The sequence below is a fragment of the Seriola aureovittata genome, chromosome 12 (genome assembly GCF_021018895.1).
Source record: "Seriola aureovittata isolate HTS-2021-v1 ecotype China chromosome 12, ASM2101889v1, whole genome shotgun sequence".
Classification (NCBI taxonomy): Eukaryota; Metazoa; Chordata; class Actinopteri; order Carangiformes; family Carangidae; genus Seriola; species Seriola aureovittata.
In genome coordinates, this window is record NC_079375.1 from 15117512 (window position 1) to 15131851 (window position 14340).

The 14340-nt window shown below is 40.7% G+C and overlaps 1 protein-coding gene across 5 annotated transcripts in view; it reads left to right on the forward strand.

Moving 5' to 3' along the window:
• Positions 1–14340, forward strand: part of tnr (tenascin R (restrictin, janusin)) — a 169360-nt gene that overhangs the window by 116581 nt on the left and 38439 nt on the right. For 4 of the 5 annotated variants that reach the window (XM_056390869.1, XM_056390871.1, XM_056390873.1 and 1 more), the window contains 7 exons: positions 101–203; positions 1025–1114; positions 6466–6599; positions 6782–6911; positions 10049–10315; positions 13391–13510; positions 13872–14015. In XM_056390869.1, the coding sequence (XP_056246844.1) occupies positions 101–203; positions 1025–1114; positions 6466–6599; positions 6782–6911; positions 10049–10315; positions 13391–13510; positions 13872–14015 (988 nt within the window). The remainder of the gene's footprint in view (positions 1–100; positions 204–1024; positions 1115–6465; positions 6600–6781; positions 6912–10048; positions 10316–13390; positions 13511–13871; positions 14016–14340) is intronic. The other variant, XM_056390874.1, reaches the window with a different exon arrangement.

Here is a 14340-nt window from a genome sequence, read left to right on the forward strand (position 1 = left end):
AAAATAAAAAATTGAAGCTGTTAAGGCTGCGAAAATATTTTTTCAAATGTTACTTTCAGTTAGGTGCTATAACTGTTTACATGTGTATGTTTAAATGTAGGTGGAGGGCTACCAAGTGGTGTACAGCACTTTAGCAGGAGATCAGTATGATAAAGTCATTGTACCGCGAAATGAGGGAGCCACCACGAAGACCACTCTCACAGGTGAGTGAGGAGGAGTGATGTGTTGCTCATCTTCCATTTATTGGGTTTTCTACTCAATTTTCCTTGAATTATTTATCATCAACATCTGTAGGCCTCTTTGGCTGGGCGCAGTGTTTTTGCTGATGCCGTCACTTTTATCACAACGCATCTAATGTGTGCTGAAGAAGCTGGGAAGTGCCTGTGTGTTTTACATGGCAGGATTATCTGCAGGGCTAACACTGACGGGCTACTGATTGTATCTGCAGAAATGCTTGTTATCCTGCGGGGATATTGAAAGGCTGTCAGAAAAGGGGGGGTCACCCGGGGTGGGTTTTTTTTCTGAAAGGCCACAGTGCTGGAAAGGGCATGGCCGGCATAAGAATAGAAGCAAAAGGTCCTTGTGTCTTTCTGTTTGGCCACTACAATCAATGCTCTCATTCCTTCTCTGTCACTCTCCTTTTCTCTCTGCCTCACTCTCTCTTCTAATAATCTCTGTCACTCTCGCTCAATTATCATTGCTCATCTCTTCATCTTTATTCCTGTAGCTTGAGAAGCTCATTGTGGACGTACAAAATTGATTTGAAACTGATCAATTATGCAGTGGGCAAAAAAAAAAAAAAAAAAAAAAAGCCGTTTTCTTCACAAATCATAGTGATGTACATGTAAATTTGCCAAGACCTCATCTCCGATGTAGAGCTAATTGGGCTGTTATGAAAAACTCCATCTAATTGACATGCAGGTTGTGTGAGGAGGAGAGTGTGAAACAACCCTGTGTGATGTTTCTTCTTGCTATATTGTGTGTTAAATTAGTTACCGGTTTTCTCTTTGCCTTTGTGCCTCAGACCTGCTGCCAGGCACGGAGTACGGCATCGGCATCTCTGCCATGAAAGACAGCAACCAGAGTACACCGGCAACAATGAACGCCAGGACCAGTGAGTGAACTGCTGTTTATACTCCACTGTAAAAAGCCAGTGATCCACTCATGCATGTAAGACAAACCACAGCAGCAGTGTACTAAGTGGACCGCTGCACAGTGTTGTACTGCAAATCTCAGCATCACAGAAGGCTTGCTGGCACGTTTGTCATTATACATGTAATTCACAGTTCGTGCTGTGGGTCAGCGCTCTCGTTCCAACCATTAAAAGCCGTTTTAGTGAAATTAAGCAAATCAGATTTTGGCAAGACTTGTGCTGCTTTAGAGAGGTGTGTGGCTGTTTTATGTTGCCGGCTTGGGTCAAAGTTCCCATTACAGCATTTTAAAGCTGTAATAATGCATACCAATTTGCTAATGGCGCTCTCTTTACCTCCGTACTTGATCGGCTGTTTGAATTTTTATTGTGTTTTGAGTTGTTTGGCTGAAAGAAAAAAGGACCCCAATTCACTCGCTGTTTGAAATGTCAGCGAAAGGAGGTGCTTCACTAATCTTTCCCATCACGCCAACTGCTCAGCACAACTTTCCTCCAGCTGCAGTTATTTTAATGGCATGACGGTATTATGCACTTCGCAAAGTTATGCCTCCACTTGCCTTACGAGCAAGCTCTTTATACCCAACTATTTTGTGCGCTCTCTTTAAACTTTGAAAATGTACTAAGTCTATCACATCTATCTGAAATAGCTTTAAATAATATGACAACACCTCCCGTCTGCCCGGCACACAGCTCTGCTCATGTTACTATAAGAGCGAGTTGCTGAAAGCTGAAAGCGTAATTTCCATCACCAGTGGCTTTACTTGAAGTTCTTTCTGGAAAAAAAAAAACAAAACTCCATTTGACAAGGAGCTGTAAAAAGATTGAAGGTTCTGGCAAACAGTGAAGCCGAAGATTAGATGAGTATTAAACCATGGTGGTTCACTGGGCAAGTTGGGTCAAGTTGCTGCAGGAACATAAGAACATTAGAACACAACAAATACAAAAATACAGACGTTAAGTTGATATAGAGTTCCTTTTGGAAATGAACTTCCTGGAAACGAACTATTAAATTTTAATGAGAAAAGATTTTTCTTTTGTTGTCAGGTTACAAAGCAGAAGAGTACAACAGAAGCTCTGAATGATTTATGAATGTAGTGATCAATAGCAACAGTTATGTTTCTGTTAAAATGTTGAGGCAGATCTCTGAAGTTATGCCAAAAGAAAATGTGAATCAATGCATGTTTACATCAACCCAAGTTACGTGAGAAAATTTAAGAGGATGTGACATGCAACATCTGAGCAGGTCTCGACTTTAGCCAAGGACACATTTTAATATTTATGTCTTTGTGTATTCTGGTTGAGGAGAAGCTAAGGCATGATTGCTTTGTGCACAGTAACATGAAGGTGTGTTAGAAACATCTGCTTCTTACTGCATCTTCCCTTCTTCAGTATACCACTTTTTCTACATCAGCTAAGTGTTAGCACTTTTATACAGTAACTGATCTTTTTTCGTGTATAATACAACAGAAAACAACATAGAACATAACCTGAGATTTTAGATGTCAATAGATAAATTGTGTATTAATTACATAAATAGTATGAGGCTTGATGTACTTTATGTGATAATGACTTTTTGAAGAATAAAGAGTATGTAAGGACAGCGTTTTACAGGGACCCTTTCAAGTTTGCTAAAGGATTGTTTAACCAGGAAAAGGGAGGGCAGCTTAAGGCAACAAAGTTAGAAGTAGAAAAATATCTAAGAAACACATTTTGAGCAGAATAGAGTAATAGGCCTTCCACCTGACATGCCGCCAGTAGGAAAGATAGATCATGAGATGGATGTTAGACCACCCAGGTGGAAGGAGGTTGAGGAGGTAGTCAGGCGTGCAAAGGCTTCTTCGGCCCCAGGGCCAAATGGAGTCCCCTACCGGGTTTATAAAAGCGCACCTGATATCCTAAAGTTTTTGTGGAGGCAATTAAGAATAGTTTGGGAGAAACAGGTTATTCCCAGAGCATGGTGTAGGGCAGGAAGTGTTTTTATCCCAAAGGAGAAGGAATCCTCAGACCTGAGTCAGTTTCGAATGATCTCTCTCCTAAATGTAGAGGGGAAGATCTTCTTTAGCGTAGTTGCACGGAGATTAACTAGTTATTTAGAAAGGAATAGCTTAATTGATACTGCAGTACAGAAGGCAGGAATACCAAGGTTTGCAGGATGTTTAGAGCACACTAGCATGATTTGGCATCAGATTCAGGCAGCCAAGACAGAGAAAAGAGACTTGAATGTCATATTTTTGGATTTAGCAAATGCGTTTGGTTCAGTGCCACATAGCCTTATTTGGGAGGCATTTGATTATTTTAAAGTGCCTGGAGTAGTGGTTAATTTAGTAAAATTGTATTTCCAAGATATTAGGCTGTGCTTAAGCACAGCAGGTTTCACAACAGGATGGCAGAGGCTAGAAATAGGCATTATGGCAGGGTACACGATTTCTCCATTGGCATTCACAATGGCGATGGAGGTAATCATTAGAGCTTCTAAGTGGGTTGTAGGTGGAGAGAGGCGGCAGGATGGGATGCGCCTTACACCAATTAGGGCCTACATGGATGACATGACGTTGATAACTACAACGGTGCCATGTATGAAAAGAGTACTTGAGAGACTTAATAAAAACTTAAAGTGGGCTAGTATGAAAATCAAGCCTAGTAAGTCTAGAAGTATCTCAATAAGCAGAGGGAAGTTAAGTGATAGGAAGTTTGTAATAGATGAAGAGGAAATTCCAATAATTAGGGAAAAATCAGTAAAGAGTCTAGGTAGGTGGTACAAGGCAGACTTGAATGACGGAGAACAGGTAGTGCAGTTTCGGAAGGATGTTGCTGAGGGACTGGATAGAATAGATAAATCAGGGCTTCCAGGAAAGTTGAAACTGTGGTGTCTGCAGTTTGGGTTATTTCCCAGGCTGATGTGGCTACTGTCTGTATATGAGATTCCAATATCCACTGCAGAAAAAATGGAAAAATTAGTTAGCTTTTACATTAGGAAGTGGCTAGGTGTTCCTAGATGTTTAAGCACAGTGGCACTGTATGGGAAAGGCATACTTCAGCTCCCAGTAACTAGTCTAGTGGAGGAGTTTAAATGTACCAAGGTTAGGACAGAGCTCCTGTTATCTGGGAGCAAAGATGCGGTAGTTAGTAAGGTGGTTCCAAACCCAATCAAGGGGAGAAAGTGGAATCCAAGAATCGCAGTGCAGGAGGCAGAAGCAACGCTTAGGCATACAGAGATTGTGGGTAATGTCCAAATAGGCCGGGGAGGCTTGGGGCTTGGCCCAAGCAAACCGGTGTGGAGTAGAGCAGGTCCCAAGGAGAAGAGAAAGCTAGTCGTGGAGCAGGTTCGTAGACAGGAGGAATTATTAAGGGGTGCTAAGGCAGTGGCCCAGGCTAAGCAGGGACAGTGGGTGAATTGGGAAGGTGTAGACAAGAAAAAGCTTAGCTGGAAAGAACTCTGGAGCATGGAGGAAAGTAGTATTAGATTCTTGATAGAGGCAACTTATGATGTACTGCCAACTCCCCAGAACCTAAAACTCTGGGTAAATGGAGACCCACTATGTTCATTGTGTTCAGGTACTGCAACTTTAAAGCACATTCTGTCAGGGTGTAAGGTTAGTCTGTCGCAAGGCAGGTATACGTGGCGACATAACCAGGTTCTAAAAAGCTTAGCTGCAGGAATTGAAGAGTTACGGAGGCAGGCAAATTTAGGAGGACCTAAGACAAAGAAAGTTGCAATCAAGTTTGTTCAAGAGGGAGAGAAAGTTGGTAAGACAACAAGAAGGCAAGGCAGCTTAGAAGGTGCTTGTGATTGGGAAATGCAGGTAGATTTAGGAGGAAAGCTTGTTGTTCCCCAGGAAATAGCCATTACAAAGCTAAGGCCTGATATAGTCTTGTGGTCTAGGAGTAGAATGAAAGTATATTTCATAGAGCTGACTGTTCCGTGGGAGGCCTTAGTTGAAGAAGCATATGAAAGGAAAAAGCTCAGGTATGCAGAGTTAGGGGCAGAAGCAGAGCAGCGAGGATGGAAAGTTAGGATTTGTCCAGTGGAAGTAGGATGTAGAGGATTTGTAGCAAGGTCTGTTGTCTCTTTGGTAAGGGAGTTAGGAGCAAGTAGACAGAGTGTGAGGAAAATTGTAAAGGACATGTCAGATGAGGCAGCAAGATCCAGTCAGTGGATTTGGATGAGAAGGAGTAATGGTAGCTGGGGGCCCAGCAGGGGGAGCACTTAGGATAGACAGACTCTTAGGAGAAGCAAGGAAGAAATCCAGGAAGAGGAAGTGTTTTTAAGTGGGGGTGTGGCCTGTGTGAGCCTCTTTGAGACCATGCGGTTAGTCCAGGTGAGGTGGCCTGTATTGTTTGCTTGTATTGAATTGGTTTGTAGTGTGTCTTTGGCTGTTTAGGTGAGTTTGATTGTTTGTTTGTTTGTTTGATGTCTTGGAGAGTGGGGGAGTAGGGGGGGGTAGAGCACAGCCTAACCCGGCGGGGGAGAGTTTAGCTCAAAAGGCATCTCTCCTTGACTCTACCTCCCTCATTCAAAATGGCCGCCACGATGGTGTTGTTTGTGGTAGCATAGGCAAGATAAAGAAAATAGTTGTGGTGTGAGGAGCAGTGATGGCTGGCATTAGGGGAGTGACTCTGGGACGCCAGTGATCACTGTCTAGCCTCCTGGAGGTGTCGTGGGACCAACTAGACGAAACACTGGTGAAAGGAGGTTCCCACCTGATGACCCCAAAGACATGTTAGTTATCACTGCTCATTAGTCTGTATAGCTAAATTAATAGTTATCATAGGACATGTTAAGCTTAGGGAGCTATTCACTGAGTCTGGTCCATTTTCTGTAGCACAAGCTTTGTGTTTATCTTAAATAAATTTGGGTTGGTTCAACCAAATAGAGGACAAAATAAATAAGTGATAGATAAATAAAGACAAATAGATAAATAAGGCATCATTCGAATCTGCTTTTCTCCAGATATCTGTTGTTTTGTTTCAGGTTTTTATTTGTGATCAGTTGATTGTGATCAGTTGAAGAATACATCATTTTTATACTTAAGGGAGGAAATGATAAAGATAAAAATCAATTGTGTCCCACGTAGTTGCGCCTCAGTCACAGGACATTTGTCTGGCGGAAGGTCCCTAAAATGTCTTGTAACATCTTAAATTGTCATGAGTAACTCACCCCGTTGGTGTGCAACCACTCAGGTGCATTCTCCTGGGTAACACTTAATATGCTCATGCAGTAGTCTGCCTCAATGCTGGGGTGGTGCTTTGCATATTTGCTGAAAATATTTCATAGCACCTGTGCTTTTAGTGAAGTCATGCTTCTCCTCTGTTAGGTCTGGATGTGCCCATGGATTTAACAGTGACAGCCTCCACAGACAACACCATCACTCTGGTGTGGGGCGTGGTACAGGGTCCCATCGACCACTACAAGGTCACCTACACATCTTCCTCTGGCGTCACTACTGAGGTAAAGAACTGAACAGATGAACATATAACATACAAGTTGCCTTGCAGGTGTGTACTGCACACTGAAGTATCTACTCTCATCCTGAAAGGGACCAACAAGGCTGTGACCTTATATTGTGAGTCATTCCTAAAGCGTAGAGAAATCCCATTAAATATATGTTTGACTGCTTCCTCTCGTTCCAGCTGACAGTGCCTAAAGATGTAACAACCACCACACTGACAGACCTTGAGCCCGGGACTGAGTACACTATCACTGTAGCAGCAAGAAGAGGAAGACAGCAGAGCACTGCAGCTACCATAGACGCCTTCACAGGTAGAAGCAACATTCACAGTTTATAGTCAGAAACACCCTAATAGTGATACTTTAGTACAAAAGAGATGATTTTACGTTAATAGGAGGCATCCATAAAACACAGGTTTATTTAAGAGATACATCTCAAATGATGATCTAATGGGAGCAAGGATGAAGTAATTCCCTGTGAAATACCAACAATCCTCCCATTTATTTCTCTGTGCTACAGCTGATATCAACTTGCCTAAAGAGCATGAAGGTTGCAGTACAGTTTTCTCACTTTGCTCCACTCAATTATCAAACAAAGTTAAATAAAATTCCCTCCCGTAGTGTTTCCCATGCTCAGGATAAAGACATGAAAGATCAGCCTATTACTGCAGAGAACAGAGCCAGAGAACAGTTTGAACAACAGTGGCGCATAATGAAGCTGAATGGTGAATATAATGAACCAAAGTGTGGCAGCAGGTAAGGCGAGTCACGCTAAAAGATAATGGAGGACCTTAAAAGACTTTGAAGCAGCAATCAGCAGAGGTAAATTAGTCAAGTCAGCTAATGAGCTTGTTACAAGCGTTGCCTAATTGCACCTCTGTTTTGCATCTACTCGTATTTGTGTTTCTGTTTCTTCTTATCCCTTTTCAACAACACATTCTCTCAGTTTTCCTGTCACAGTCGCTGCTGTATGCTTGCACTGCTCCATGTTACCTTCTTTCTCTGAGAATTTCAATCACAAGTCGGTTCTCTTTTCTCCACACTCGTGTCAATCCATCCTACTGTTTGTCAGATTGCCTGTCAATCTGCTCGGCTCTGTTGGTTTTTGTTATTTTTTTTTAAAGGGAGCTTGATGTGATTTTCAGTCACACAAAGGATGGTGTCAGAATGATGGGCACCCGCTTACCTGCTGTCAGATTTGTCACGCTTTTCTTCACCACTCTCATCATCATCATCAGCATCATCATCAGCATCATCGTCGTTGTCATCATCAACTCTTTTCTTCTTTACCGCGCATCATCGTGGCAGTTGTCACTGTCATAACCTTCATCGTCATCATCACAGAGCTCATCATCGCGTTCATCATCTTTTTGTTATCTGTGGTTTCCTTCAGTGGCATCACTGCAGCCATCTGGAGAGGCGGAGATGACAGAATGATAAAACGACAGATCAAGAGAATCAGAGGAAAAATAATTAATTACCTGTCATCTCCTTATCCACTGCTCACTTGGCCATATTGGCAACATCTGTCTTCCTGTACTCAGATGAACTCACCATCAGGAAAAAAAAAAAAACCTGGTGAATAATCCAGAGTTTGATCTCAAACTGTAAATCCCAGACTGCCTTTGGGGCATCTTTGTCTGACCTTCAGTTAGTGTCTTAGTCTGTAAATATGCACTCAACCACTCGCTGTAAGCAGTTATCTGCAAACCTCTTGTTATTTATTCATTTATTTATGATTGCAGTCGTACTTTTACTCTACATTACTCAGAGAGCGACAGAGCTTTGTTAATTTACCATATGTATTCATTTACATATCATTTTTATGGATTCATTTGTTTGTTTATTCATTTATTCACTCATTCTTATTCTTTTCCAAGCTTTTTAAGATACATAATGCTAACACCAGCAAGAGTAAAAAAAAAAAAAAGAAAACATTTCCATAAAGGGAAATGCACTTTATTTTCATTATCTACAGTGAGAAAAAATTCAGGGCTTGTTTTTGTCATATCCCATCCATTAACATTATGGAGTGATTTAGTATTGTACTTTTACGTTTACTGAAAATGCAACCAAATACAGAATATCTTGGATAATATCTGAATGAGAATGTTTAAAGAAAAGGAAAAAAGAAAAACAAACTTACATGGATAATTGGTTTCAGTAAATTTATGAGTCACCATGTGCCAGCTCTGTTCATCATTTTACTCATTTCTGTTGTTGTCGATGCCACTTACAGCATTTCAGTGTTTGCTTGTGCTTTTTTTAAGGTGCAGTGCATCAATGCGTCTTCACAGGCTGAGCAGCACTTCTCATGACCATCGGACTGACCTTTATCTTTAAATGTTCCCCTTTTTAAGGAATAATCAGCATCTTCTGTGCTATGAAACACACACAAGTGCATTAAAGCAAAACCTACAGAACGTGACTCATTACACATCACCTTCATCACCTTTGCTTCATCTTACTGGCTTTTAAATCATTACCAACTCTGCAAAAGACTAGTCAAAATCATCTCGACCACCACGGCCATCACATTACACCAACCGTTACTCCTTCTTCTCCAAAATCTAACCCATAAAGCTTCAGAAGTTTTTGACTGCTCTTGGTGCTGTGGTGCAAAGTTTGGATGAGTGTGTCCTTGTGTTGTTTGTATCATATCTTTTACCAGCTTTACGCACAAGGATAAACATGAACGCCACCAGCATGGGGTTTACGCAACACAGACTTCTGCTGACTGCACAGGGCACTGGTGAAGAATAATAAAAAGGAAGCGAATCACCAGTAAAAGGAGAGAAGAACGTAATTGCAGGCCGGTGTAAACAATGCAGGGTTAAATGATGACTGATTACAAAAAAAGCTCTACAGGATGACTTTAATCTGGATAAATAAGAGAAGGAGAAGCCAGTGTTACCTGCTATTTATACAACAACACATGGCTAATTGAATTAAAATCCTCTTCCATTTGCTGCTGTGTCAGCTGTTGCACTGGTTCTTATTCATTACATCATCGCCTGTACAGGTCATACATTCTGACAACAGCATCTGCCATCAGCATCATGTCTCCATTTTCTTATTGTGAACAGTCCCTTCACATCTTCATCTTTATGGCAGACAATTATGGAAACAATTAGTTTCCCTTTTTTTTCTTGTTCTTTTTTTTTTTTTTTTATGACCAATTAAATCATTACTTCCACATGATTGTGGTCCATTCTGTCTCTCATCTGTCTCATCAACATTACACCCAAGGCTAATTTTCTCAGCTGTGTTATTAACGATCCGTTACATCATCCAGGACGGTTTCCATCCATCATTTCCATGAGTTACTTGTCTGTCATCTCCATAATGATGGGATCTGTTTTTTTTCTTTCCTTCGCTATTTCCGGCTTTGTACTTGTTCTTAAAAAAAAAAACACCCCCGATGACCTTTGGACCCTCCGTTCCTCCAGGAATCAGACCCGTAACCCACCTCTACTTGTCAGAGGTGACTTCAGATTCAGTTTCGGTGGCGTGGAGTGCCCCAGCACCGCCCGCTGACCTCTTCATCCTGAGCTACAGCTCTTCCGACGGGACCGACACCTCTAAGGTGACGCTGGACGGCTCCAAGACGAGGTCACTGGTCCAGGGGCTGCTGCCGTCCACTCAGTACACCATCAGTCTAATCACAATTCAGGGGGATGTTACCTCTGAGCCTATTACAGCATCACTCACTACAGGTGAGCTGCTTGTTTTCATGGAGAAGTACATGAGCAGCATAGAAAAGGTCTGTGGCTTTGTGTGAGGTCTGTCTAAACAGTGACCGTACGCATCCTTGCTTCATACTACTCTTTGTCCATGCATGGATTTTCCTTAACATGTGAACTTAACAGGAGATCATGTTTAGGGCTGCAACCAACGGCCTATTACATTATCAATTAATGTGAAAAAGATAGATGGACTTGCTAATTGTTAGGACTATAAAAATGTCAGAAAATGGTGTAAAAAATGTCGATCACAGTTTCTTATATTCTGAAGTAATGTCTTTAAATTGCTCGTTTTGCCAACCATTTGCCATTTGCTAAACATTGCTCCAAAACCTTAAGATATTCAATTTACATTCACTCAAGACAAAAAAGCAGCTAGTCCTCAAATCTGAGAAACTGTAGCTAGGTTGTTTGTTTTTGTTTGTTTTTTTGTGTGAAAGAACTTTAATCGGTTATCAAAAATAGTTGCTGATTAGTTTTCTGTTGAACAAGTAACTAATTAATTGACTAATCGTTTCTGCATTCATGAATGAGTTGCACTGTTAGGGTTTATTAAGAAAGGTGGCATTGGAATATCCCTGATTCCCATTTAAAATGAAGGAGAAAAACTGAGGTTAGGATGTGGGAAGAGGGGCTTTCATTGAAAGGAAAGTGGTGAATTAGCACATGTGAGGTAAAGCGAGAAAGGGAAGAGGAGGAAAATCTGTGTAAGAAATGGAAATACGGAGTGATTTTAAATGAAATACGTACTCACAAAAATGCTGTTTGAGCATTTCATTTGCACAGAGCCACAGCAGAATGAGTTTTGTAATCAGAGGTCTGCCTTGAAGGTTTTTTATTTTATTTTATTTTTTTCTTTGCCAGACTTAGAGACACAGCACCACTAATCCTACCTTGTTTTGTTCTTCTGTGTTACCAGATGGCTGAGTTTTGCCACACTCGAATATGAAACTTGAGTCAATAGACAGTCTGAATAGCAATCCAGTGTTCAGTCTAAACTCAAATAAACTATTTAAACATTGGAGGATATTTGAGAAACTGCCGGTAAATGGCACTCTAATAAAGAGAAGGGCAGAGAGAAGGAGAGAGGCGAAGGACAGGTGCAACGTGAGGGCTCAAATCCTAACTGTAAAACTAAGTGTAAGAGGAAGTGTGTTCTGAGTTCTGTTTCCATCTCTACAGCTGAAATGAATCATCTTAGTCTTCCCTTTCTTTTATCTCCTCTCACAGTTTGTCTATCGTTTATCTCTATTTTTTTTTAATGAAAATGTTTTAATACAAACTGCAACACAAAGACCCGTCACACTCCTCTCCTTCTTTCTTTATATGTTATAAAGTATTACTGTTCAATTTTTCATTAACTGGCTTATTGTGTTAAAAAGGAGTCCCAGAAACATTTCTTTTGATTACGAGTGAGCTGTTCTCATCTGGGAAGAGGATGAATAAGAAGAGGGTCAGTATTTTAACATTCCTGACAAAGAGACAATGGGCAAAACACAAAAGAGAATACGTGTTTATCTTTTCTAAAAAAAAAAAAAAAAGAGAGATTGTTAAAAGTTAAACTAAGAGAGGGGTGGAGACAAATTGTGAGAAGAAGGAAGTCAGCATTTAACAATGGAGATGTTAACTTTGCGTCATTGCCAGAGACACTCGCATGCTGTCATCGGATTTTTGTGCCAGGTTCATGTAAAGCCTTGGCAGCTAGGAAGCGAGCAGATTTCAAGGGGTGGAATTGAACAGGGGTTTTGAGACAGATGTACAGTATTTCTGGCACCTGTCTTTACACTTCGGTGTCCCACTTTGATCCCACATGTTTCTGTGTGAGAGCTGATGAGAGACTGCACTCTGGCTTTCCTTGTGTAATTAGTTGTGCCTTTAGGATTACATTTGCTGTATTTGCAACATTTGAAACATTCGCTTTTCTTACAAGCCTTAACCGCAACTGTAGTTGGCGAGCCGGGTCATATTGCCGTGAATCGTCTGCTGTGGTCAGTGTAAGGGGAAGTCTTAATGTGATTCAGCCAGAGGGCCACATTCGTTTATTAGCTTACACAGTGCAAATTGAATTGTGATCTTCCACAGGGATACAGTCAACGGGACTAGATACCTCTGACAGAACAATTCAGTAACCTTCAGGAAGCTTCGGCAGAAAATATAATTTTTCAGCCATTATTCTTGGGTGACACTGTTGCCAAAGCAAATACAATTAGTAAGATATGCATGAATGAATAATAACAGTTTAAATGAATGCTACTGTATTTCATACAAGTGGAATTTAAATGAGTTGAAAGCCAAGAGTAAAAAATTGACCCCTGTGCTTGTGAATAACAGCTATTATTTGTTTTACAAAGCGGGAGGAGAGAGCAGAGTAGTCGGTTTACAAGTTTCTGCCCTTGCCCATAACAAGAGATGGAAATTATCTCTTCCTCTCCTCCTCCTCCATCTTTTTCTTCTCCCCTCTCTAACTTTCTTTATCCCTCTATTTCTTTCTCTAATTGGTAAGGAGCCACCGTGACTTTAATTGTTTGCTCACATTGTTTTCACCGTAACCTTTTCCACGGCAGCTCGATTGTCTCAGGAGACACATAAAACAAATTGTCAGGGGTGGGGGTTGGGGAGGTTTGCACTGTGTAAACTCTGCTTGGTTTCAATGCTGATGCCGGCCATTTTGTTCTTTATCTTTTGATCTGTGTTTTTTTTTTTTTTTTTTTTAAGACAAATTTGCATTAAAAGTGCATGTGCCTCCACAAACCAAGGACAGGTCTGTTTATGTAAATGTAATGAGGAGATTAAAAATGACCCAAATGAGGATTACTGAAATACTTTGACTTTCAAGGGCACTTGTTTCTTTTAGATGTTTATGTAAATTGCTGAACTTGCTTAATAATATACCAGATAATGCGTTCCTATTGTACATCAGGGATCATGAATAATCGGATTGATTGATTGATAAGATAGGTCTTTTAGAACACTTAGTCTCTCATATTGTCTATTACAGACCTTTTTGCCCATATTTTATCACTTCCTTATCCATCACCCCTTTTCTAGGCATGGACCCACCAAAAGAGATGATGGTGTCAGATGTGTCTGAGGACGCAGTGACTATCTCTTGGATCAAACCACTGGCTCCATTTGAATACTATAAGCTGTCTTACCAGTCAGCCAGAGGTAGGGGATATTTTATGTTTGTCTTCAGTGCATTTTAATAACAAGGTGTTTAATATATTAACATATACATGGCACACAGCTTTTCCTTGTTACAGTTAAACGAACATGGCATTTACTGTAGCGGGTCTCTCGGATGTAAGATATTTTGTAGCAGAGCACCCCGTTACACACCCTATTATACCTAATTAATTATAACATTTTATCAGTGGGATTTAATTGAATTTTTAATTAAAATTCTGCATTGATTAAATATTTACTCTGTGATGCAAAACGTACACCAGCTGGCTAAGCAGTATACCCTGTACGCGAGGAAATGTGATGTTCTGATGTCGGTCTTCTCTCTCTCTGGTGTCTCCTGCAGGTCGAGTGGACAGCGTGGTGATTGACAGCGATGTGACCAACTACACCTTGTCCAGTCTGTTTCCTGCTACAGAATACGAGATCAGTCTCAACGCTGTCAGAGGGAGTCAGGAGAGCAAAGTGGTCACCACCTCCGTCTTCACAGGTGGGAGCTAATAATAAAACATTATTAAGACATTGTGTTTCATTATTTTTTCAATTAACGTTAACGAGTTTACTCCGTAACGTATGAAAAATAAGTGAAACAAACATCCACAGGGATGTTTTCCAGTTGCTTGTTTTGTGCGACCAACAATCCAGAACCTAAAGATATTCAATTTACTGTTGTGTATGACAAAAAAAACAAGCAAACAAACAAAAAAAACAGGAAATCATCACATTTGAGAAGCTGAAACCAGGGAGTGTTTGGTATTTTTGCTTGAGTAATAACTCAAACAATTGGTTGATTATCAAAATACTCACCATTTAAT